Genomic DNA, 26182 nt, shown 5'->3' with positions numbered 1-26182 from the left:
TGTGACTAAATTCACTCAGCATAATGCCTTCCAGATTCCTCCATGTTATGTTTCACAGATTCATAGTTGTTCTTTATTGTTGTGTAGTATTCCATTGTGTGTGCATACCATAATTTGTTTATCATTCGTCTGCTGATGGGCACCTAGGTTGTTCATTATGTCCTTCTTCCTAGTCTGTCTTAGTCTGGAAGCTTCACTGGAACCTGTCTACCATGGATGACCCTGCTGGTATTTGAAATTCTGGTGGCATAGCTTCGAACATCACAGCAACACATAAGCCACCACAGTATGACAAACTGACAGACAAGTGGTGGGGGCATAGGTAAGGCATTTAATTTATGCTTATCAAATAACAGAATTGCTGATGTGACTTGGAACACCTTGCCTTTACTGCTGCTCTTTTTGTCTGAAAGTTTGTATTTCTCTTTATGTAAGTCCTAGGTGTGAGAGTCCAAGCGTGAAAAGAATGCATTTCAGGGAAAAGATAATGTGCTCTACAGAAGTTTGTCTAAGGTACCAAAACAAACAACAACAAAAACAAGCTGCTGTTGAGTTGATTTCAACTCAAGGTGACCCCATGATTGTCAGTGTAGAACTGTGCTCCATATGGTTTTCAATGGTTGATTTTTGGAAGTAGATGGCCAGGCCTTTCCTTCTAGGCACTTCTGAGTGGACTCAAATCTCCAACCTTTCAGTTAGTAGTTGAGCATTTAACCATTTGTGCTACCCAGGCAGAGGTGTAACTAAGGTGTAGCATGTAGGGCGCAAACCCTGGGTATTGCAAAACCTGAGCAGTTTCCACTGGCTATCACAGTTCCCATCGCCAGCTGGGAGAGATCATTCAGCAATTTAACACTAAGTGCCCTAGGCACTATTTTCCATAGATAGGTCACCGCACCCAGGGAATTCTTATCTAAGGTACAAGTCCTTTAAAATGATCCATGAATAGGCTTGAGCTTTGGAGTTAGATCTGCATCCAGTTTCCAATGCTACCACTTTGAACCCTGTGTGTGAGTTGCCAAACTAGTTTGCCTCTCTGTGCCACAATTCCTCGTTGACAAATATAACTGATTGTTGTGAAAGTTTAGTATGATAATTCGCCAGGCCTTCAAACCAGTTCATTCTGCTTCGATCCCCTGCTGAGAATGTGCATTTCCACCACAGACACACTGAATCAGAATCTATATTTTAAATCCCCAGGTGATTTTACATATACATAAGAACCACTATACATAAGGATCACCTGAGAATCTTGTTAAACTGTAGATGTATACACAGCAGCCACAACATGGCAAAGATTGTGAGGATGCAGGACCAGGTAGTGTTTTGTTCTGTTGTACACAGGGTTGTTATGAGTCAGAACTGACTTGATGGCACCTAACAACAACAATAATATGCATAAGAATCACCTGAGGAGCTTGTTAAAATGTAGATTTGGATTCAGTATATCTGGTGTGGAAATGCAAATACTCAGCAGGGGGTAGAACTGGACCAAACCAGTTCGAAGCCCTGTAATTCACACACAAATTTGTCAAGTATTCATTGATGTTGACAGGACAAATGCTAAGTGCTTGAGGTAAAGTGGTGAGCCAAACCATGCACATCGAGCACTTAGCACAGAGCCTGGCACAAAGCATATGCTCAGTACACATTAACTGCTATCATCACCATCATTAATATCGTCATCATCAACATCATCATGAGCTTTAGTCAAGTTAGGAAAATAGCACTTGGCTACAGCTCCCTCTTGCATATTTGAAGCTCTAAATTATCACATAGTAAAAAAACATGTTCAACTCTTTTCATACCAGAAATTCCCAAACTTATTTGGTTATACAACCCTTCTGTTTATCCTGACGTAATCTAAGAGCACACTTTGAGAAGTTTCCTCAGTGTGCAGACTCTAAGTTCCATCATGTCCGAACTGTCACTGAAAATTTCTGGTCCAACCTATCTAAAATGGGCCTCTCAGCATCTTCTATTTCCCTCTCTCTTTCCTGATTCATTTTCTTCACAGCACTTACTAACATCTAACATACTATATAATTTATATACTTGTTCCTGGTTTGCTCTTCTACTGGAATGTGAGACCCATAAAGGCATTATCTGAAGCACATAGATCAGAGCCTCGCTCATCATGGTAGGAGCTCAATGAATTAGTAGAATGAATAAATGAAAGCCAAATTCTGGTTCAAGTTCTTACATAACTGGCTGAGAGGATATGCTACAGTTAAAAGTAAACTTGAGAGCTAAACTGTATCCCCACCATCTCCTTCATACTCTCTTTAAAGGTGTAGGGAAGGGGTAGGGAGAGATGTGGACTTCACAGCGGGGCAAGGAAGGCACTTTATAGAAAGCTTTGGTTTGTGGCTTGCAGGAAAAACTGCCTATGAGTAACATTCCCATGGACAAAAACACTTCCCTGGGATCTATTTATTTTTTATGGGAGGAAAAAAAGAGAGGAAGGGAGAGAGAATGTGAGAGGTGGAAGCACTGACCATTTCCCAGAATCAGCCCACTTCATCTAAGATTTCCATAGATATATCAATTCCAGGGCCAATGAGAAGTCAGATTTACCTTAGAATAGTGACTTTCAAACTTTTTTGAACATAAACTGCAGTAAGAAATGCATTTTACATGTGAACCACATAATTTTGAAAGAAAAATTTAATGAAATACTAATAATGTATGACATCCTTTGATCCATTCCATTCCATTACCCTTAAAATATGCTGGCAATAGGAGTCACCAGTGTGTGCGTGACCCACACTTGGTAAACTTCTGCTCTAGAAGGTAATTTAAGTAGCTTGCAGATATCTCAGACAAAGGCAGGCACAGTAAACATAACCACAGTGGAGGCCTAAACCTACCACAGTCGGACACAGCTCTACTCTGACACTTTCTGACATAGGAAGGATTCAAGACTTATTTGCAAGTATCTGTGCAGGTGAGATACTGGACCTGAAGGCAGAGAAGAGAATCAACACTGGCCTAGAGTATATTTTCCAGGGGTAAAGAAGAAGCATCTGAGCAAATTCTCAGAGGAGTCTCAAGGTCTGCCGAGAACCTAAATTGCAGTGCTTTGTCAATGGCTGACTTAGGGCTCTCCTTGATGCTAAAGGACAGTCCAGTGTCAGGCCTCCTTCAAGTGTGATTTATTGGGACTGAAAAAAAATGGTACAAGCCTAGAATTATGGTCTCGCCTAGCAAAAGCTATACATAATTTTCAATTTGCAGGCTATAATTTTGAATCTAAGGAGAATAACCAAATTAGATGAGACATATCCACATGGACCTTACATGGACTGTTATTCGCACAATTCCATTTGAACCATGTACTTCAAAGTTGCCAGATAATATCCTACTGAGGGGCGTCAAATAGGTCTGTGACTATTAAGGAGAAGGTCAAATGATGTTTTCTTCTTGGGAGGAAAAATCTTTGGGAGCTATGGGGAGAGGAATTATCTTCTGGTTACATAGCCAACATAATAATTTTCTACACACTTCATAAACATTTCAAAAAATGACATTATGACAAATTTTTTTTAGAACATCAGAATTCTAAAACAAACATGAATTCAGCCAACTAAAAACTGAAGACTGGCTTAACTTAGTTTTCTAACTACATTATCAGTTACTCAGCCATTAAAGAGCTCAGAACATTCATCTCCAGGCATGCTCAGGCACCTAACAGCAATTTCCAACACACTTAGCTTTTACAATACAATGAAAATGTACAATGCCTCTTTCAATCTGCCTACATCTGTGTTTTGAATCTTACTAGATGGCCTCATAATTTTTAGAAATTAGGTTACTATGTATTTGGCTATAAATAGCCAGTTATGTTTTATAGATAATTTGACAGGACATCACATCTCAGTCATTAACATTTAATAGGCTCAAACTCAACACTGAAGTCTTGAATCAAATATAACACAATGTCTTGAAAAAATTAATATTAAAGATAACAATGTGTACAAGGAAATATTTTTACAGGGTGTTAAATATATCAGTTGCCAGAACTGTTTTCTGGTAGACCCTGTATGTCTCAGGGGCCCTGGTGGTGCAGTGGTTAAGTGCTCTGCTGCTAACCAGAAGGTCAGCAGTTTGAACCCACCAGTTGCTCCTCAGGAGAAAGATGTGGCAGTCTGCTTATGTAAAGATTTACATCCCTGGAAACCCTATAGGGCAGTTCTGCTCTGTGCTACTGGGTCACTATGAGTTGGAATTGACTTGATGCCAGTGGGTTTGGTTTAGTTTTATGTCTCAATCTGGATAAATGCCAGCTTACCCCAATAGCTGTTTTCTTTCTTATTTGTTTCTCTAGCCATCACAATACAAAACTATGACCTGTTACCTCCATTGCCATCGATCCGATTTCAACTCAAAGTGACCCAATAAGACAGAGTAGAACTTTATTTGACCTTTTTTTATTTTTATTTTTTAATTTCCTTTGCCTTGTCACTATTCTGAGAAGTCTATTTGAGTTACATCCTTTTATTTTTCTCTGTCATAGTGATTAATTGCATCTCTTCTCCCAACAGCTATCAGATCATTAGGGCATTGTCTGGTCTTAAAAATAATGTATTTTCCAAAAGCTTTGGGGATAGTCCTCACTCTCTGTTGTTAAATAACTATGTCTGTAAATAGGGAAAACTAATACTAAACCAACAGACAGAGCTGTTTTCAGCAGTATACAACAACTGACAACAAAGCAGTCTGATACCTATGTTACATAAGGACTTGCCATTATCCAACTCAACAATAGCATCGTGGTTCTCACAGGTGTGGCATGGACTTTCATGCATATGAGAGTGAACTAATATCTTACTGCTCATTCTTATTAACAACCTTGGCACTAAGCCCTTACTGAGAAAAGAAAGGGAAAAAATTACGTTAAGGAAGAAAGGCAATCCCTGGATTGAATGCCATGTGTGTGATCTAGGGAGAAAGAAGCCATAGAAAAAAAAAAAAAAACTATACTGACAATATCTGTATATTACTGGTTAAAGTATTTACAGCCAATGATAGACCATAAGATTTTCCTTCTGTATTTATCTCTTAATGTCACATATAGGCCTTAAAATTCATGAGATTTTAATTCAAGTTTTTCTTCTCTTACATGTGGAATTCCAATTGTGAAGGGTTAAACTGGTTCACAAGTGTCTGATATTGTTAGCTAATGTAAAGTAGGTAACATAGGTTTTTCGTGCCCTAGGCTCTAAGCTATGTTTCCACTTTTTTTTTTTTTTCAAACCAGGTGGAGTTTATCCAGTTTCAAAGTTTGTGAAACACACAAAAATCAACTTTCTTTTTATAGTGGCAAAGGAACTTTCATATAGCCATAGACAAAGTATTTATTTGTGAATACTCTGGCATTAGGGAAAAAAAAGGGTGGGAAGGGAAATCACCACATTTCTTGGACATTGTATAATTAAATGAGTATAAGGATCAAACATTGCTCATTTAAATTACCTGTTAATTTACAAACACACTGATTTATGTTGTCTTTATAAAACTGTACTATAGGGCTTTAAATAGCTACTTGACACCTTTAGTCTTTTTTGTGACTCAATTTTTATTTCTTTCTTGAAGCTGAGGCATCTAATTATAAATCACATTATTTGATATCTTGAACGTTATTTATATTAAATTTTACAATTTTCTTCTGTCACATTCCATTAAAATAAAAAGACGTTTTGAATATGGGCCTTCAGTGAATTAAATTAAATACACACACACACACACACACACACACACACACACACACACGCAAACATACACTGAGGTTGAAAACAGATGCCTTGGGTGTATATGCAGAATTTATTCATGGAAGAGGCAGAGTAGCAGAGTGGTCATGACCATGGGTGCTGGAGCCAGACTACTTGATGGCCATTTACTAGCTGTGTGACCTTGGGCAAGTTACTTAAATACTCTCAGACTCTAATGCCCCATCTGTAAACTGAATATAGGAGCCCTGGTGGCTAACCAAAAAGTTGGTGGTTTGAACCCACCCAGCCACTCTGCAGGAGAAAGGCCTGGCAATCAGTTTCCATAAAGATTATAGCCAAGAAAACCCTATGGGGAAATTCTATTCTGTCACATGGGTTTACTATGAGTCAGAATCAACTTGACAGCACCCAACAACAACAAAAAATTGAATATAGTATTAGTAACTCCCAAACAAGGTTTTGTGGACTCAATGAGGATTCAAGAGTTGAAATGTAGAGCACTTAGAACACTCCTATATAAACATTGGCTGTTTCTTGCTATACAAGAAATATAGTTCTTGAACATTAAGTATGTATTAGATAAAATTTCAAGCTGAAGCTGAACAAAAATTAAAAGAAGTCCACGAGGGCCAAAATACGAACATGAGTATATTCCACCTGAATTTGGAGACCATCTTAAGAATAGATTTGACTCATTGAACACTAATGACTGAAGACCAGACAAGTTGTGAGAAGACATCAAGGACATCCTATGTGAAGAAAGCAAAAGGTCATTAAAAAGACAGGAAAGGAAGAAAAGAACAAAATGGATGTTAGAAGTGACTGTGAAACTTGCTCTTGAATGTACAGTAGCTAAAGCGAATGGAAGAAATGATGAAGTGAAAGAGCTGAACAGATTTCAAAGGGCAGCTCAAGAAGACAAAGTAAAATATTATAATGAAATGTGCAAAGACCTGAAGCTAGAATACCAAAAGGGAAGAACACACTCAGCATTTCTCAAGCGAAAAGAACTGAAGAAAAAATTCAAGCCTCGAGTTGCAATTTTGAAGGATTCTACGGGCAAAATATTGAATGATGCAGGAAGCGTCCAAAGCAGTTGGAAGGAATACACAGAGTCACTGTACCAAAAAGAATTGGTCGACGTTCATCCATTTCAGGAAGTAGCATATGATCCAGAACCGATGGTACTGAAGGAAGAAGTCCAAGCTGAACTGAAGGCATTGGCAAAATACAAAGGCTCCAGGAAATGACAGAATACCAACTGAGATATTTCAATAAATACATGCAGTGCTGGAGGTGGTCACTTTTCTTTGCCAAGAAATTTGGAAGACAGCTACCTGGCTAACTGACTGGAAGAGACCCATATTTGTGCCCTTTCTAAAGAAAGTGATCCAACAGAATGTGGAAATTATTAAACAATGTCATTAATATCACATGCAAGTAAAATTTTGCTGAAGATCATTCAAAAGCGGTTGCAGTAGTGCATCGACAGGGAACCGCCAGAAATTCAACCTGTATTCAGAAGAGAATGTGGAATGAGGGATATCATTTCTGATGTCAGATGGATCCTGGCTGAAAGTAAAGAATACCAGAAAGATATTTACCTGTCTTTTATTCACTTTGCAAAGGCATTTGACTGTGTGGGTCATAACAAATTATGGATAACATTGGGAAGAATGGGAATTCCAGAACACTTAATTGTGCTCATGAGGAACCTACCTGTACATAAACCGAGAGGCAGTTGTTCGAACAGAGCAAGGGGATACTGCATGGTTTAAAAGCAAGAAAGGCATGCATCAGGGTTACATCCTTTCATTATACTTATTCAATCTGTATGTTGAGCAAACAGTCCAAGAAGCTGGACTATATGAAGAAGAATGCAGTATCAGGATTGGTGAAAGACTCATTAACAACCTGTGACGTGCGGATGACACAACCTTGCTTGCTGAAAGCGAAGAATACTTGAAGCACTTACCGATGAAGATCAAAGACTTCAGTATGGATTACACCTCAACATAAAGAAAACAAAAATCCTCACAACTGGACCAATAAGCAACATTACTATAAATGTAGAAAAGATTGACTTTGTCAAGGATTTCATTTTACTTGGATCCACAATCAATGCCCATGGAAGCAGCAGTCAAGAAATCAAACGACATATTGCAGTGGGCAAATCTGCTGCAAAAGACCTCTTTAATGTGTTAAAAAACAAAGATGTCACTTTGAGGACTAAGGTGTGCCTGATATTTTCAATTGCCTCATATGCATGCGAAAGCTGGATAATGAATAAGGAAGCCCGAGGAAGAATTGATGCCTTTGAATAATGGTGTTGGTGAAGAATATTGAATATACCATGGACTGCCAGAATAATGAACAAGTCTGCCTTGGGAGAAATACAGCCAGAGTGCTCCTTGGAAGTGAAACTCAGTCTCACATACTTTGGGCATGTTATCAGAACCAACCCTGGAGAAGGAAATCATACCTGGTAAAGTAGAGGGTCAGCGAAAAAGAGGAAAACCTTCAACGAGATAAATTGACACAGTGGCGGCAACAATGTGCTCAAACAGAACAAGGATTGTGAGGATGGCGCAGGTCTGGGCAGTGTTTCATTCTGTTGTACGTAGGGTCGCTATGAGTCAGAACTGACTCCAAGGCACGTAACAACAACAACAACAGACAAAATTTGGTGGATATAAGGATGAATTACAGTTACGTCAAGGTTCCCGGACTGGCTGGAGTTAAAGGTCCATGAACTTGAGTAGTAAGAAGAACACAGTACTATGTCATGAAGGAATCTTGAGGGCCAGATTAAGCAATTCAAAATTATTGGATAGAAAATGAAGAACCATGTAAAGTTTCTGAGAATTGGCATGACATGTTCAAAACAGAGCTTGATATCATAGCAAAGTATATGGGTTGGTGTAGAGAATGCTGGAGGCAGGAATACCAGTTAAATAACTATTGCAGTGTTCTCAGTGAGAGATAGGAGTCCCTGTGTGGTGCAGACAGTTAAGGTGCTTGGTCATTAACTGAAAGGCTCGAAGTTCAAGTCTATCCAAAGGCACCTCAGAAGAAAAGCCTGGCAATCTGCTTCTGAAAAATCAGTCATTGAAAACACTATGGAGCACAGTTCCACTCCGACACACATGGGGTCACCATGAGTCAGAAGCAATGGATAGCAACTGGTTAACTGAGAATTAATGAGGACCTGAGGCAAAGGAATGGCAGAGGAATGGCTCCTGCAATGTAAAACAGGGGATTGACACAAAAACATTTCAGAAGTGGAAGCTACAGTAGTTTCCAAACATCAGAATAACACTAGAAACTTTTTAAATACACAGATTTTGAGACTTTATCATGTTAGATCTGATTCAGTAAGTTCTGTAGTGGGCCTCATCAGATCATAATTTCTGAAAGCGTAAGTGCCTTTGATAATCAGTCAGTGTTGGCCAGCACAGATCTGGAAGTCTAAGGGTGAAAGAAATTACACTGGTTTCAAGGCTTGGGAAATAAGAAAAGGGCAAAGAAGAAGGGAGGGAGGGGGAGGAGAATACAAGACTTGTAATAGAACTAGGGATCAGAACAATTAGAACAGGCATAGAAGGAAAGTTGATGACAATTTTCATACTTTCTGAGGACAAGACATCAGAGAGAAACTCAAGTGGAGATGTCCAACAGGCATTTGAAAATGTGAGCCTCTGAGTGGAGAGAGACACTGGGCTCCAGTTGACACACTTGAAAATTACCACTATGATATTTAGAGCCATGAGACTGGATGACATTTTACCAAAGGAATACCGAGAAGAGAAAAAGGCCAAAGGTGATCCCTGGAAAACACATATATTTAAGTATTTCAGAGTTATGAGAGAAAAGAAGAAAGAGCTATGACCCGGGATTTGGTAGGAAGATAAAAATAATATAGTGTCTTGAAAACCAAGAGAGATGGCCTTTTAAGAAAGGCTAGTTATTAGTACTGATTGAAACAGAAGAATTTAAGGATAAGGATTTGAGAGAGGTCAGGAGATTGGGTATCCCAAGTTATGGGTGATGAATGAAGAGAAGAAGCAAGGTACTCTCAAGGCTTCGCAGTGAACAGAAAGCAATGAGCATAGGGAGCTAGGATGGGCTACTTTTCAAGAAGTTTATTGGTGAAGAAAAGGAGAAAGGCAGGGAAGTAGGTAGATAAAGCAACAGCATTATGAGTAACCTCTATTAGGCTGTGAAAACTGATGAATGTATTTCGACAGAGAAGCTTTCAATCAAGATGTAAGACAACTGTGGAAAATTCAATGAAACAAGTGCCATGAGAAGGAAAAAAGAAATGAAAGGCACAACTGGGAGGTCTATCTTTGGTGAAAATGAGCTATTTATTTACTTATCTAAGATGGGAGAAAAAGTGGCAAATAAGGAAAACAACAAAGAGAAATAATCAGATGAAAATAAGAAAAGTTGAGTGAGATAACATCGTGTAGTTTTCATCTCTTATATAATGAATGAGCATAAAAGGAATCAAGACTTAGGGGGAGCAGAACCTGTTTCCAAGATGATTTAAGAATCAATTAAAGATAATCCAAAGGATTGCCAAGGAGCAGCAATGGCCTCATTTATTCATGGATACTTAGAATAAATCAGTATCCATTGCAGAGCAGCACTAATTGGCTAGTTAAAAAGAAGAGAGCTGTATGGCATACACTGGACTGGTGATTGGAAAAACTGCTTAAGGAGGAAACCAAGTTTGTGAGGGTATTAAGGGAATACTGAAAATATTCCTGAAAAGTCTAACAGCAGCTTCCACATTGGATTCTATAAGGACGGTGACTATATGTATTTTAAAGTATGGTATAAGCATTGAATTATAACTGGAAACAATTTTAAATGATGAGAATGACAGTAAATGACACATGGAAAAAGCTGCAAATCAAGAGTGAAATTTACACCTAAGAACTTGGGATTTGGCCGACTAGAGAGAGCCATGGTGTATGACAGGATCATCGTGTTGATGCCAATGGTGGTGACTCACCGACTAGGTCAAGGGGGAAATACAGTATTGTCAAAGACAAATATTACAAGATAAAATAACCTTCAAAAAATGAATTTTCTACTTTATAGTGGAATGTTTTATACATTCTTTGGCAATGATCGGAATACAAATTCTAGAGAGACACATTAAAAAAAATCAGAGACTGTATTTTCATCAGCCAAGCGTTGAAAGGAAGACTTCATTCATAAATAAAAGAAAAAAGTGAATGTGTTCTTAGATCAAAGCAGTAAACGTGAACAACTGTTTTATGTAGCTTTCAAAGGAGTAGAGAGTAATGGCTCATCGGTAATTTTTCCAGGATAAATAAAGACAGATTTGATCTTTTAGAAGAAGTGAGGTATGCCAGGAGAATTGAAATTTAAACTTTTTATTAATTTGGAGAAAAACTGCAAGGAACCATATGAGAAGTTCATTTAGCCTAGGTACAAAAATTATAAACAATTGGGAATATTCTATTGAATCTCTGAGTCAAACTGAGTCATGACAATGGTATGTAGATGACAAGACATGCCAACCACACTGAGGATCAAAGAATGAAATGCCAACAACACTGAGGGTCAACGAATGTACCACACCTGAGCAACAATGCAACTGTAATGCTCTTAGATATTGATACTACACTGACCATACTTTTCACAAACATGCTACTGCAGCCTACTTATGATGGGTATCAAGATGAAAATTAATTTCCATTCCATTCTCCCTCCCTTACCACCATAAATAAAGAATTCAGCAAGCGGGAGTGAATTCACTTGTGTTGTTAAAGTCCAGAATTATCAGAAATCATGTCAGTTTTAGGCAAGGCACATAGTTGAGTATGGCTGGGCCGTACAGAGAGTTAATGTGGGGAAGTAGTGGGAGGTGGGAGGAATTTTCCTTTTATCTTATCGTCTAAGGGTTGCATTGGATGACTTCAATGACAATGATCATTTTTGCCTTTTAGAATGCCTCAATGTGGAATTGGGACAGACAAAGAGACAAGGAACATCAGTTTCAATATTGTTGCAGTGGTCTAAGTGTGCGATAATAGGGGCTATAACCCAAGAAACAAACAAACAAATCAAACCCATTGCTGTCGAGTCGATTTCAACTCATAGCAATGCTATAGGACGGAGTAGAACTGCCCCGTATGGTTTTCAAGGCTGTCATCTTAACAGAAGCCAACTGCCACATCTTTTTCTCACAGAGTGACTGGTGGGTCCGAACAGCTGACCTTTCAGTTAGCAGCCGAGTGCTTTAACCACTGTGCCACCAGGGCTCCTTATAACCCAGGAAGTAATTACGGAAAAAAAAAGGAAGGCATATTTGAGTGATATTTAGGAAGTGTTCGGAACAAAGGAGTTAAGAATCTGACTGCATTCTGCACCAATTACATATTTCAAGGGTTGTTATGGTAATAAAACACTAACAGATATTGAGTACTTGGTATATTCTAGAGAGTGTACTAAATACTGTATATGAGTTATCATTTAACCCTTCACATAACTTTATAAAGTTAAGTGGATGCTTCAGTACCATAAAGAGAAGGTAAAGTCCTCCCTGGAAATCAGAAGTTGAAGGAATAATTTTCTAGCCCAGATCACTGCTAGTTCTTTCTGGGAAATAGAGTTTAATAATTATTTTCATGGAGTTAGAGTTCTTTAGGTTTAATTTAATCTTTATATGTTATTATCAATGAAACTTTTGATAATAAAATGGTAAGCGGTGAAAAATTGGTGCTATACCAGAGAGTTTATGAGTCACCTGTTGTTCCAATCCAGTTCCACAGTGTAACAGCTTTGTGAACTTGGACTTGTTTCTGAGCCTCTCTTTGTGAACTTGGACGCATTTCTAAGCCTCTGTTTTCCTTGATTTTCTTCTCTGACATACGAGAATAATATTATTCACTTCAGAGGATTTTTGTAAAAATTAATTGAGATTATATATAAAATGCTTAGCACGTGAGGTATATGGTGAATCTTAATTGGTAATGATGATCATGATGATGATAATGACAAAGATGAGGATAACCAGAGCCCAAGTAAATTCACATCTACCACTTATATGCAGTTCCAGCCTTTTTCTCTTTCTTTCAACTCTACCATATCCATGCTTGATGCCTTCTGCCTACCTAGAGAAGAAAACTAAATTGAACTTAACAGTCTCTGTTTTATATTGAAATAACATGAATAGGCAACTACCTTTGTCCTCATCAGTGTGAGACTAAGTAAAAGACAATTCACTGAGGTAACCCACTCTATACGACAGAGTAGCAGTGCCCTATAGGGTTTCCAAGGAACAGATGGTGGACTCGAACTGCTGACCTTTTGGTTAGTAGCCAAGCTCTTTAACCACTATGTCACCAGGACTCACTGAAATAAACATCCTCGGAAAACTTGAGTTCTACAAAGGTCCAGCTCTGCTACAAATTATCAGTCCCTTATCTTCTTTGGTTACATGTATAAATCAGGGGATTAAACAGAAATTTAAGCTTTCTTTCCACTCTATGATTTTATTTTTCTTATTGATGTACAAAGTCTTAGGAAACATGTTATTATTCTGGGATTTTTTAATGTAACAATAACAAATCCCTAGTGTTTCCAGAAATAATAATTAAGACAACAAATGAACATTGAATGACTACACATCATCTTTTCGGACTCAAAGATTTCTAATTTGAATCTTTGAAGATTGAGGTCATAGCTCTAAATCCCAGCAGAGGATGAGCATCCATACGGTTTCTTTAAATATTTGGGATTTTCCCCACCACTACTGGCAAAATGTGGGAAGTTTGTCTGAATCTGTGCTCACGATGATTTTTTAAGCTCCAGTGGAAGAGACTGTTCATTGTTTAGTGAGAAGCACTGTGGTTTCCCTTAGGTCTGTAGGCATTGTTTTTTTATTTTCTTTTCAGCAATGGAAACCTGGGAGTAGACAGCAAACAAGCAGCTTACTGCCAAGGACATGTGAGACCTGTTATGTTGGTCATTCTGGCGTCTATTCAAGCATGTATTGTTACTAAGCAGGATCACTTTTACTTTGTCTTAGCTGAATCCTCAGTTTTGCTTTAGGAAAAAAAAAAATCATAGTGTGTTTGTTAAACTTTATTTATAAACCATGAATGTTTCTGCAAAAAAAATCATAGTCATTCGTTAAATTTTATTTATAAACTATGAATGTTTCTGCAAAAAATTTAAAAGGAAAATGATGTAATTTTGATGTGAAAAAAATGAGGACACTAGAACCAGAGTGTTGCAGTTATTGATTGCTATGTAATAAACTACCCCAAAATTTAGTGGCTGAAAATAACCATGTATTATTTTTCACACTTCCGCAACCTGGGCTGGGCAGTTTTTCTGTTCTGTGTGATGTCTACTGGGACTGGAACATATAAAAGGGCTACTTCACTCCCATGTCTGGAATCAGAGCTGGGCTGCCTGAAACAACTGAGTCTGGCTGAGCATGTCCCTTCATTTGGCTTTTCCACATGACTATTTTAAGATTTCTCACATCATGGTGGTCTCAAGGTAATTGGACTTCGTACATGGTGGCTGGCTTCTAAGAGAGAGGAAGCTGAAACTGCTAGCCCTCTTGAAGGCTAGTGCCATTACTGGACAGCATTACTTCCGTCACATTCTATTGGTCTATGCAGGTCCAAAGCAAGCCCAGATTTAAAGGGTAGAGAAATAGACTCCACCCTTTGAAGTGAGGAGCAGCATGCACATAAAGGGAGGGAAGTCATTGATGGTGGCCATTTTTGGAGAGTGCAACAGAGGATATATTTCATTTAGCAGGGGCTCTTTCCTTCTCCTATATTTCCTTTGGATTTCATTGAGTTTCTTTCAATTGTATTTGAAATTTAAAAAATGTCAGGAGTGAAAAACTCACTCAAAATTTAGGATGTAAGGGATTGATACATTGTAATATTCATCAAACCAAGTTTTCATTGATTTTCACAATAGCAATGAAATCTTAGTTTATATTACTACTATTGTTCACTCTAAAGATGCAGAAATGGAGCTTCAGAAGAAATGGAAGTGTTCGTCTTCAAATGTTACCAGGTAGAGGTTAGAGTCATTACAAAACTAAGAGACTCAAAATACCTCAGATTCACATTATACACTGCTAGCTGAATCAAGCCACCTTTACATTTTTACTTATCACATTGAAGCCTATGTGTGGGATTTTTATAAGAAAAGGATTTTTAATCATCTACTTCCTCTTTTTATTCAAATTAATTTCCCTTCCCTAGTCCATGAATCATTCCTCACATAAGAACTGGCTGATGAATCAGAAAGGAGCCTAAAAGAAGAGACAAGCTTATCATCGCCAGAGATCATAACCAAACCCTAAAATTACAGGCTTTGTTTAAAATGCTGTTTGAGACATTTGAAATTTAGTTCAGGGAACATACCTTTTTCATGACTCATTCTCACTGCATATCCACCCCACTGAAGGGAGGGGGAGACCACTGAATTTCATTAGGAGGCACAGGCCTTCAAAAAATTATGGGTCATAGCAGTCAGGCATTAAAAAAAGCCATCAAACCAATCTGCTATAGCTGTCTCAGGCCACTCTCTGGGGGGGAGATAATTGATGGTGGCCATCTTTCCTCTGGATTTCATTGAATTCATTTAAACTGTTTGAAAGGAAGGAATGGTCAGGAGTGAAAAAGTCACTCAAGTTTAGGGTGTAAAGGGATGATACTAGTATTCATTACAGCCAACAAATAAATTTGTTGATGTAAAGTTGTGCCTGTTGTCAGGCACATCCAGTCTGCAGAAGGGAGTGATTTGTTTAGAGAACTGTTCAATAGAAATTACTGGCGATTTCTAGCAAAATGACTGATGTGAGCTCACCAGTTATTCGAATATGGCTGGTACAGGTGTTAACTAATTGCATCTGCTCACCAAACAACACACTCTAAGGTAAATAAATAATCATAATCATTCATTAAAAACAAAACAAATAGAACAAGTAGCTTGGGTATAAAAAGACTATTCATTGACCTTTCTTCTCATAACATATCTTACTGTTAAAAAGTGATTTATAAAACAAGCAAAAAAACTCTTGACAACATTTGACCAAAAATATGGAAAATTTAGCATAATTTATAAAACTAGAAAACTGCATTTTTTTGGTAAGAAAAGGGGATTTATTGTCTACTCTTAATTTACCTATTTGAAAGTATATTTCTCCTAATACTATCTAATATACCTAAAAATGCTCCTTGAGTTTGAAAACACAGGGCAAAGTAGATTAGTGGTTGCCAGGAGCTAGGGCGTAGGGAATGAGGAGTGACTACTAACGGCTACATGATTTCTTTTTGGGATGATGAAAATGTTCTAAAACTAGATTATGGTATAATTGCACAACTATGTAAATATACTAAAAATCATTGAACTGTCCAGTTTAAACAGGTGAGCTTTATGGTATGCAAATTATAGGTCAATAAAGCTGCAAATAATAAATAAAATGGGGGGTAGGTGACACATGGGGCTGTAGTTTCTGACCTCTGCTTCATATCTTTGAGGGTCCTAACATACTTACTCAAAGTTATTTTTAGATCATTCTACTTTTATTTCTTTTTTGGATTAAATTCATGTTTGTAATCTCTGATTTTAAGGGCTATCTTTGTTAGGAAGAGGTTTTATATTGCAGCTAATCTCAAGTAGGAGTGTCTATTTCTATGCTTGTTTGTTTTTTTTTTTCCTCTCTCTCTCTCTCTCTCTCTCTCTCTCGCTACCTCTTTTTGTCTAATGGTTTTGTGATTGCCTCCACTAAGCCCTCCTGTGGCTCCTGGACTATAAAGAGGATTTATCTTGATGGCCCAGGCTCCTGTCCCCATAGTCACATAGAAATACGGCAGCTACAGTTTACAAGCTCTAAAGAGCCTAGCCCAGGTACTTACTGAGATGCTCTGCTTTCTCCTTGGGCTCTCAGATTCCTATAAGCCAAAGCCTTAGGCTACTTTAGCAGCCTTTTTCTAGGCTCCTTTTATGCAGTTACCATTGGTTTCATCCACCCATTTTGCGGAGGACCTTTGGTACCTGCATTTGGTGGTGCCCAATTCACCACCACAGTAGTTGAGATCCTCCTGAATCCACCTATTTCTGGACCCAGAAAACATTGGGTCTATGGCTTCACCCCAGTTTACTACTTTATGTTTCTGCTCAATTTCTAACCCACAGAGATGTTTAATTTTCTCTTGTTATATCTCATCTATAGCTGCTGTGACTATGGAATGGGGAAGTAAGCAAAACATGAATTTACAGTGCCATCTTGACTGGATATCTTATAGGCTAGTGTAATGGAATTTTAACAGAAATATTCAAAGACAGCATCAATGCCCCTTGGTAGAGTAGATAGAAATTTGGTCCAGAAATTTTGAATTTGAGGTAAGTGGAGCACATTCTGGTGAAGATGAGTTATATTAAGTTGCAAATAAGACATAAATGATAAGATTATCTGCAGATAAAGCTGCAGATATAGATTTGGGAATCACAGATGTTAAGGAAAAACAAAAATAGTCTTAACTTTAAAGGGATACAAAAAATCAGATCAACCTTATAAATCATTTAATTTCTACTTTTGATGATATAACAGATCCTTCTTCTTATTAATGTTATATTTAGCTTGGGTATCCATTTCTACAATTATAAGATTTTATGGTACATTGATGAATATTAATTCATTCATTTATTCACAAATATTAATTATGTTCTGCTAGTCACCGAGCACTCTGAAAGGCCCTGGGAATTCATAGACAAATAATAAATGGTCTTTGCCCTCAAAGAATTCATAATTTATTAAGGAAATCAGCCCCCCACCACACACCCCAAAACAAGTCACCACCTCATTCTAAGGTAAATGCTATAGTGGTTGTAGGCGCAAAGTGCTTCAAAGTCATAGATGAGGGAAGACTAATTCTTATTTTGTATGGTCTGTAAAGAGACAATTCCAAAGGCTTCACAGAAGAGGTAGCTTGTTGGGAACTTCCAGAGTATCTATAAAGTAATGAAAGGTATTTTATTGGAAGTAGGTTCTAAGGATCTTAACTTGAACTCTATCTAGTACACCATTTTTACTTAGGTTATGGGTTTATTCTGGACAGCATTAGGGGAGCTGATGGAGATCCTTCCTCCTTTGGCTTCTTTCACCTCTCCTTCACCCATTCACAGTTTCCCAAATCACTTAATGAGCACAGAAGTGTTGTCAACTAGGGATGAGGGGTATTACATTCAAAGTAGAGGGGTCCTGACATGAGCAAAAATGATAGCATCGGGCAGTTTTAAGAAAGAGTAAATAGACTGATGTGGCCAGAAAGCAGGATAAGCAGTAACTAATTTCAGGACGGAAAGATGGCCTGGTGATGGACTGCGAGGACTCTTGTATCATAAGCTAAAGAGACTGGACTTTTCTTTTGGGCAACGAGAGAGATCTTGAATGGTTGTAATGTTGGAGAGTGACAGGATCCAGTTTACAGTTCTGACATATAGACATCTAAGGTAATGAAATGCAGTGGGAAAAAAAAAAAAGACAAGAATCAGAGGGACCAATTAGGAAGATACTCGGAGTCCAAGCATAAGATAATGACTGTTAGATTGTATTATCAAGGGAATAACCAAACCAAAAACCAAACCAACCACCGTCGAGTCGAATCCGACTCAGAGAGACCCTGTAGGACAGAGCAGAACTGCCCTATTGGGTTTCCAGGGCTGTAATCTTTACAGAAGCAGACTGCCACATCTTTCTCCCCTAGAGCGGTTGGTCGGTTTGAACTGCCGACTTCCGGTTAGCAGCTGAGCATTTTAACCACTGTGCCACCAGGGCTCCTATCAAGGGAATAGGGGGATTAAAAATACCATAATACTTTTTTTTTTTTTTATATAGCTAAACCTAAATTTGAAAAGCTACAGTAGAATAATGCTTCCTTTGATACTTTTCTGATATTACTCTTTTTAGTCAGAAATTTCATTGCAACAGAGGTTTCCCAAGTTGAGATACAAGTGGGCTGGAACTTATAGCACTATGTTCAATGCTTGGGGGCTATATTTTTCAGATATTCAGAGTACTGTTTTTACTCTCTCAGTGATATCTGTATCACATCCAAGAGATGTAAGGGGTGATTTGGGCATGTAAAGGATTAACTCACTATGTTAGGGGCTCTTACGCTGTCATTATTGAAAATATGCAAATACTGGCACTTTTACATCACATTAAAAAAACCACAAAAAACAAAACAAAACAAAAAAAGAAGCTTATCATTTGGGTAAAGAAACAAGCAACTATTTCCTCCAAAAAAGAATACACATTTTAATAAAACAAATCTCAAGTTGAATAAAAACACGGCTTCTGGATAAAATCCATGTTCCATGAAAAAGTAGAATTTCTAAATTGAATACTGACTTTTAATTAAATAATTTAATACGAATTATAACCTTAAATAATATTTCTGTCCACACATTTTTATGCTAAATAAGAGAAAAGTAGAGAATAGCTGGCTGGAAACAGTTTTTCTACAAACTAATGTAAGTCTCTTCTCTTTACACCATGAGGAACATTCTCTTTGTATCTTCTCTGATCCAGTTCAGGATCTAGAAGGCTTTTCTTAAGTTTTATTATCACACAAGTGACCATGTCTATTGAGCTCCTAGCAGTGCATTAGACACTATTCTAGGGATTTCATATATGGTACCTTGCTTAAAATCTGAAAAGCACTTAAAATGAGAAGAATTCTTGTAAGACTGCTATTCATTTGGCTTTAGCTTTGTAAAAGCTTAGAAAAGAGGAGACTCATCTTCACTGGTCCAAAAGAGATCCCCCACCAAGGGCTTATAAAATTCTCCCTGAAATCCCAGATACACACATTGTTGAGTGAGTTTTCTGTGTTTAGGTGTGTAGTTATTGTTCCTAGTTAAGAAAATTCCGAGGAGACACTGATCTAAAAAAAGAATCAAATCATAAAAACCTGTGCTAAGTATGATTCAAAGGGAAAAAACGAGCTACAGTGAAAGCCAATCTGAGCTGGAAGGACTTGTACACTTAAGTAACCAGCCATGTGCAGCCACTTATGAAGCTGTCTGATTACATATGTTTTGTAACATCTGTCAGCAGAATCAGAGCTCCACATACAAATTATAGCACTCATGAGCATGGTTGGTTCAACTCTGAAGAAGTCTCAGAACCTGAGAGAAATAGATTCCACAGGTTGAACACAGGTTTTTACTGCTTGAGTTGAAGAAAACTTGGGAATCAGTTCCCAAAGGCTGTGACTCATTTACTTGAACATTAATATCTTAAGGACAAAACTGGAACCAACATTAAAACCTAAACAGCCTTGAAGAAAGAGATGCCAGTAAGTGCCAAGAAATAAAAGTAATTAAAAACCTATAGCTTAACTTACGGCTTCAGAACTTAAAGCTGAGCCTAACCTCACTCCTTTTTTGATAAAAAAACACTCAGTGACATTTCCCCACCATTAAAAATTTCCCATCTCCAAGTATGAATATGTTTCCTTTCAAACCTGCAGCATTTGTTCTTCCTCTGAAGACGTCGTCATATGCTTTCCATTGTGGCTTCACCTGGTAGGCATGGATGAATACCACAAACACCACCACAAGGCACATTAAAGGCACGAGAGCAGCAGTGAACAGAGCTGCATAGATGTTTGGGATGAAACACCTGAGAGAGAGAGATGAGAATGGATATCAGACATCATCAATACAAACATGTCTAAACTCAGAATATATAATTTTGGCATGTCATACTAGCTTTTTGTATCTAGATGTTGGCAATTTTTCTGTTTGAATAGAGGCTGCCTGATGAAATCTAGCCCATTCCTTCACAAAGCAGGTTTCATAGAGCATTCATCACTTGAGATGCTTATAAAAATTCAAAAAAGGTTATGGGTAAAAGAAAGTAGTGAAATGCACATTACATAAACCTCTTGGAGATTCAGGGCACATACGTATATTTTAAAAAAGGCTAAGGAAACTCATGGAGTAAGTAAATCTGGGCTCTGGAATCAGGCTCTTTGGCATTGAATCCCAGCATCACAACTTCATAAATGAGTGACTTTGGGTAAAATTCTTAACCTTTATGTACTTTTCCTCATCTTTAAAATAAGGTTTATAATGGTATCCACAACAGAACTTAGCTGTGAAGATTAACTGAAATAATCCACATAAAACAGTAAATTTTTTTAACCCACCATTCCTAGACAACTAGATCCCCTCCTTTCTCTCTCTTTCTCTCATTGTGTCACACACACACACACACACACACACACACACACACACACACACACACAGAGTCATGCTATAGGACTAGTGTCTCCTGGAACACATTTTTGGGAATCACTCACTAATCATGTCCGGTTTATTTTTCAAATTAGTTGGTGAATTCCAAGGGGATTCCAAGGTTCGTTTCTATTCCCTCCCTCTATTTAACCCCTAAAGAAGAATGCTGTTAAGGTTTATGGTCACAGGGCTGATGGTGGAATCACTGTGTCCTGTTAAAGTTTATCATGCCTGTCCAAGCCTCTCTTGACCTCTCAGGTTCCCCAGGATGAAGTGGTAACAAAGGCTGGAGCACAGAAGGAGGCCAGGGTACCTCTGCGCTCTCTCTGTCTCCTCCCCTCCCCACCTGTTTTTCTCCATTTGCATTTTTCTTCCTAAGATGAGCCTAATAGTAGAAATAAGGAATGAAGGATCATGTAACGTTAAGTATTATTTTGCCTCGCTTTTCCAGCTCCATCTTCTTTACCTAAATTTCTCTTGGAGACCATATGAAAGAAAGTATTATTTGAAGGCAAATTTGAGGATTCCCAGGGCTCCATTCTGTCATCTTCACAATCTTGTTTTTGAATGAATGACACTTTTGTCATTCCTAAGCTATACATTTCTCCAAGAGTCATTTACTCTCTTGAAAGTTATACTGCACAATTGTATCTATTATCACTGGAGTTCACATAGAACAATGGAGACCAAGGGAAACATATTTTTTATTTTTTTTGGCAACACTGACATTCCAAGAAAAATGGTTTTAGAGATTTAACTGAGAATAAATTTTTATTCAAGGGTCATAAAGTCCTCTTGTTCTTTACATAAATATTCTACCAAAAATCTTAAAATGGAGGATTATGAAATAGGTTCTCAGTATCTAAAACTGTGGCGTTGATGTATTCTTATAAAGGATACCAGTGCAGCTTTAAGAACATGATGCTTTTAATTAACAAGAAACCTTAATAATAAGCAGTGTCTCTTCAAATATCATTTTACCCTAACTTCTGTCTCCTTTTTTTTTATGTGCAATATCTGCAATCCTGGATTATAACACAGTCACAAATACTCATGGATTTTGAAAAAAAAAACCCAAAAACATATAGTCAGTTTAAAAGGAAACCTCATAACCCCAAATATAGGTAATCAAGGGAAACATACATTCTTGCAATTTGGGAAAATAGTGTCTCAATTTTATATTTAAAAGGAGACATATTATTAAAGGCTATCATCATAAATTATTTCTAATTAACATAATCTGCCACAATGTACCTCTCATGTAAACAAGACACATTTCAAGAGATATTTCAACACACGTTTTGCATCTGTAAAAGAGATGTCAGAATGATGAATTTCCTGGCTTTTAGAGTTTAATTTGGACAGAACAAAGCCTGCATCTTTCCCTGTACATTATCAGTACGCAGACCTGTATCTTCCAGGTGAAATACATACGATTAAACAAAACAGGCAAACATTAATGTCCTTGATCTTGAATATATTTCTGCACTACAAATAGTGGTCGTGCTGGCTACTGAATTACGAATCCACTGACATAGGCCTAGAGGTTCTTACACAAATTCAGATGCTGACAAACGAACACACACAGGCTTCATTGCCTCATTTTTACCTTGAAAAATGCCATCACAGTTCAATTTCAGGCTGTACAATGGGGTAGTTACTGAATCGATTATGAGCTGTTATAGGCGTATAAACGCTTTGTACAGAGTGCTATGGTAAGGTATGACTCTCCAACATCCACACTTTCCAGTGGTCGACCACGTTTGGTTCTCACCTCTCTGTCTGAAGCACTGTCCTAAAGACTTTTCTTCACTTTAAAGGATAGCCTTGGAAAGTAGAACCCCCACTAAAGGTGCACCATCTTGGTTGAAGAAGAAAACAAGTGCACCAAACTTCCTGGAGGTCTGTGTTGCCACTTAGGAAAAGAAGGGGATTCCCTAAGTGCTATTGCTCTTAACAATTTCCTTTGTAATTCTCTCAGCTTGTATGATTTGTATGACTTGATTACAATGGTACGTTCTTTCAAAGCTGCCTAATCCTAAAGCTATTCCCATTTTCCCCCTGTTTCTTCAGGACCCACAAGTGATGGCCTCTTATAAGTACTGGGCCACTGACAATGGCTTGAGCTTGTCCTCCACAAGGTCAGTATCGGGCCAGATCATTAACTAGGAGGCTCTGGCCCTACAGCATGCCCAGTTATTGGCAGGCCCTCCAATCTCTGTCTACCTAAGGCACTGCAGTACTGCAGGCCCTCCCCTTGCACATTCCTGCCCACCTGTGACTCCATCCAAGTCTCCTTTGAGTGAAAACTACCTGTCTTGGCACTAAGTCATAGGGACTTGGGAGGCGGACAAATCTTCTGAAACACACTGCAAATGTGACAAGACTAAAGGAAAACCAGTTGCCTTGAGTCAATTCCAACTCATGGCGACCCTGTGTGTGTCAGAGTAGAACTGTGTTCCATAGGGTTTTCAATGGCTGATTTTTCAAAAGCAGATTGCCAGGCCTTTCTTTCAAGGCACCTCTTGGTGGACTCAACCTCCAACTTTTGGGTTAGCAGCTGAGTGTTTTAATCATGTGCACCACTCAGGGACTCCAGGGCTAAAAGGGTAACCTGCAAATGCAGATAACAGACAGGGTCCCCACTAATGTGAGGACTGAGGACTTCAGTTCATGGAAAGTAGGTGGAACAGGCTGGTCATTCCACCTCCCAAATCATACCTCATATACCTAACATCTTGTTTTAAATTCTCCTGATTTAACTTTTCCTTTAAAGCTAACAGGTATTATTCTAATATTCTGATCAATACTGTCTGAATGGAATTTCTTCCGGTGTATAAGAAAATTTCCCATATCTAACTAAAAGTGCCCAAGATACATGGTCCAATCCTTAAAAAAAAAAACTTTACCAACCAGAATTTCCATCAGTCCAACTGAATAAGATGTACAGGCTCATCCAGGTAGTTTAAGGATTAGATCACACAAAAATGATGCAGGGAGTTTGGAAACTGTGACTATCATGGTAGAATATTTTCTAAAATAAGGCCGGGAACAAATTCTTGGAAAAATTGAGTGTAATGCAAGAAACAAGCAGACCGAATGCTATGCACACACGAAGGTTAGAGAAGTAGTTGACTAACGTGCTGGCAGTTAATTCTGTATCAAGAACAAAGCTGGCAGACACCACAAGATGAGGCAAAGGCCATGTGGATTTGATTTCTTAAAAAGGGCAAGGAAAGTGTGTTCCTTGTAATTACCAGCTCATCCAGTTTCAAAGTTCTTGGGCAACCTTTCTCTCTTTGGTATTGAACACTTTTGTGTTCTTGCAGTCACATGACTAATTTCTGCTGTTCCGTTGTAAACTTTCCTGGGTAAATTTTCTTATTACAACCCACAGACAATCTTAATTTATTTCAGGACTTCGGTCTTTTCTCTTGTTTCAGACACATAAAACAAGTAGATGCTGTTTTATTGCCTGCAGGTTTTACTCTTCCAGGTCTACCTTTGGAGCATTCACAGTGCTTTATGTCACTTTCTAAATCAGTAAGATTATTACCTTCTCACCGTAGCACTTTATACTTACTGAAGTGTCTTCACTTGCACTACCTAACTTTTCAAAAAAACGTTTGTGCAGGTGACATGCGGTAGTGCAGTTTCTTTATTTCTGTACAAAATCAGTGTAAGAAGGAGCTCAGAGGCAGAGGAGTCTAAGAGAGACACAAGTTCTACTTAGAACTGCTGAAAATATTGGGAACTCCCTGTACATGAGATTGTGATTTGAGTCCATTTAAATCATATTTTAAAGAACAAGTTGACCCTGGCAAGCTGGAGGACTTGAAGAAATCCCGGCAGCTGACATGTGAGTCACATCTGGTTACACAGATAGTGAAAAAAGACCTAGGAAATGAAACAATAATAAATGTTTGTTTCCGTGGCTTTCTTTGTAGGCGCTTTTCCGCAACAAGACAACAATAATTGTTAGGATTCACAGGCTCATGCGCCAACATCCCTGCGGTACGTCTTCTTAGTATTTCTTTAAGGGTGGCATCTATTACATCAAGAGCTACACTTGTTGCTTCAATCAACTTTTTCTTTTCCACATGGAAACTCATGGTGATGCTCTACTTTATCTGGGGAGTAAGGGGATGCTCTGTCAGTTTTATTCTTCAAATTTATTTAATATACAATCAATCAAGCATTGTTCATAATTTATTGCAAACTGGTTTCTACTTGCATAGAGAGTACAATATATCTGTTCATTGGCCCTATTAAGTTGAAGAATACAGATGTTATTCATTATGATATGCTTATCATTTATATATAAAATATAAGCCAATACTTATGATTTCAATATTCCTTCCATTGCGTGCCTGATTTACTTTCTTTCTAAACATAATGCTCTTATTAACATACATTTTAGATTCACCTATGACTTTATGTATGTATGTGTATGTGCATGTGTGCATGTGTGCATGTGCATGTGTGTGTGCATGTGTGTGCGTGTGCATGTGTGTGTGCGTGTGTGTGTGCGCGTGTGCGCGCGTGTGTGTGTGTGTGCGCGCTGGAGTAGTTTAGAGAAACACTTTAAGCATATTAATTTTTTTTAATGAATATATTTATAAAGACATTAGAGTGAAGTGAAAATAACATTTTGGGTTTAACTGGCTTCAAGGTGGGAAAATATATCCTTCTATATACCGTTTTCTGTTCCACCACATACAGCAGTTTTCATGCCAAGGGGATTCAACGGAATTCTAAAACTGACATTTTAAACTTTAAATAAGAACAATTTTAAGACTAAATTGCAGATATACATTTCACAAAGTGAAATGAAACATTAAGATAATATATGAATTTTAAAGGGAGAGAACTGAGGGGGAAGGGGTAAGAAAAACAAAGTATTTTCCGAAACTGAATTAGCTGGATAATTGTGAGTATTTAAAATATTACTACTATTATTAATACTATGATGATGTACTACTACTATTACCAAAAAACAATAATCATACCACACACACATACCGATTGCCACCAAGTCAATTCCGACTCATAGTGACCCTATAGGACAGAGTAGAACTGCCCCATAGGGTTTCCAAGGCTGTAATCTTTACAGAAGCAGACTGCCACAT

At 37.9% G+C, this 26182-nt stretch overlaps 1 protein-coding gene across 1 annotated transcript in view; it reads right to left on the bottom strand.

The window, feature by feature from the left end:
- Positions 1-26182, bottom strand: part of ADGRV1 (adhesion G protein-coupled receptor V1) — a 687583-nt gene that overhangs the window by 97187 nt on the left and 564214 nt on the right. The window contains exon 88 of the mRNA XM_023730073.1: positions 20279-20436. Coding sequence (XP_023585841.1) covers positions 20279-20436 — 158 coding nt within the window. The remainder of the gene's footprint in view (positions 1-20278; positions 20437-26182) is intronic.

The sequence above is a fragment of the Trichechus manatus genome, unplaced genomic scaffold (genome assembly GCF_000243295.1).
Source record: "Trichechus manatus latirostris isolate Lorelei unplaced genomic scaffold, TriManLat1.0 scaffold00032, whole genome shotgun sequence".
NCBI classification, from domain to species: Eukaryota; Metazoa; Chordata; class Mammalia; order Sirenia; family Trichechidae; genus Trichechus; species Trichechus manatus.
This window is presented reverse-complemented; position numbering and strand designations above follow the sequence as displayed.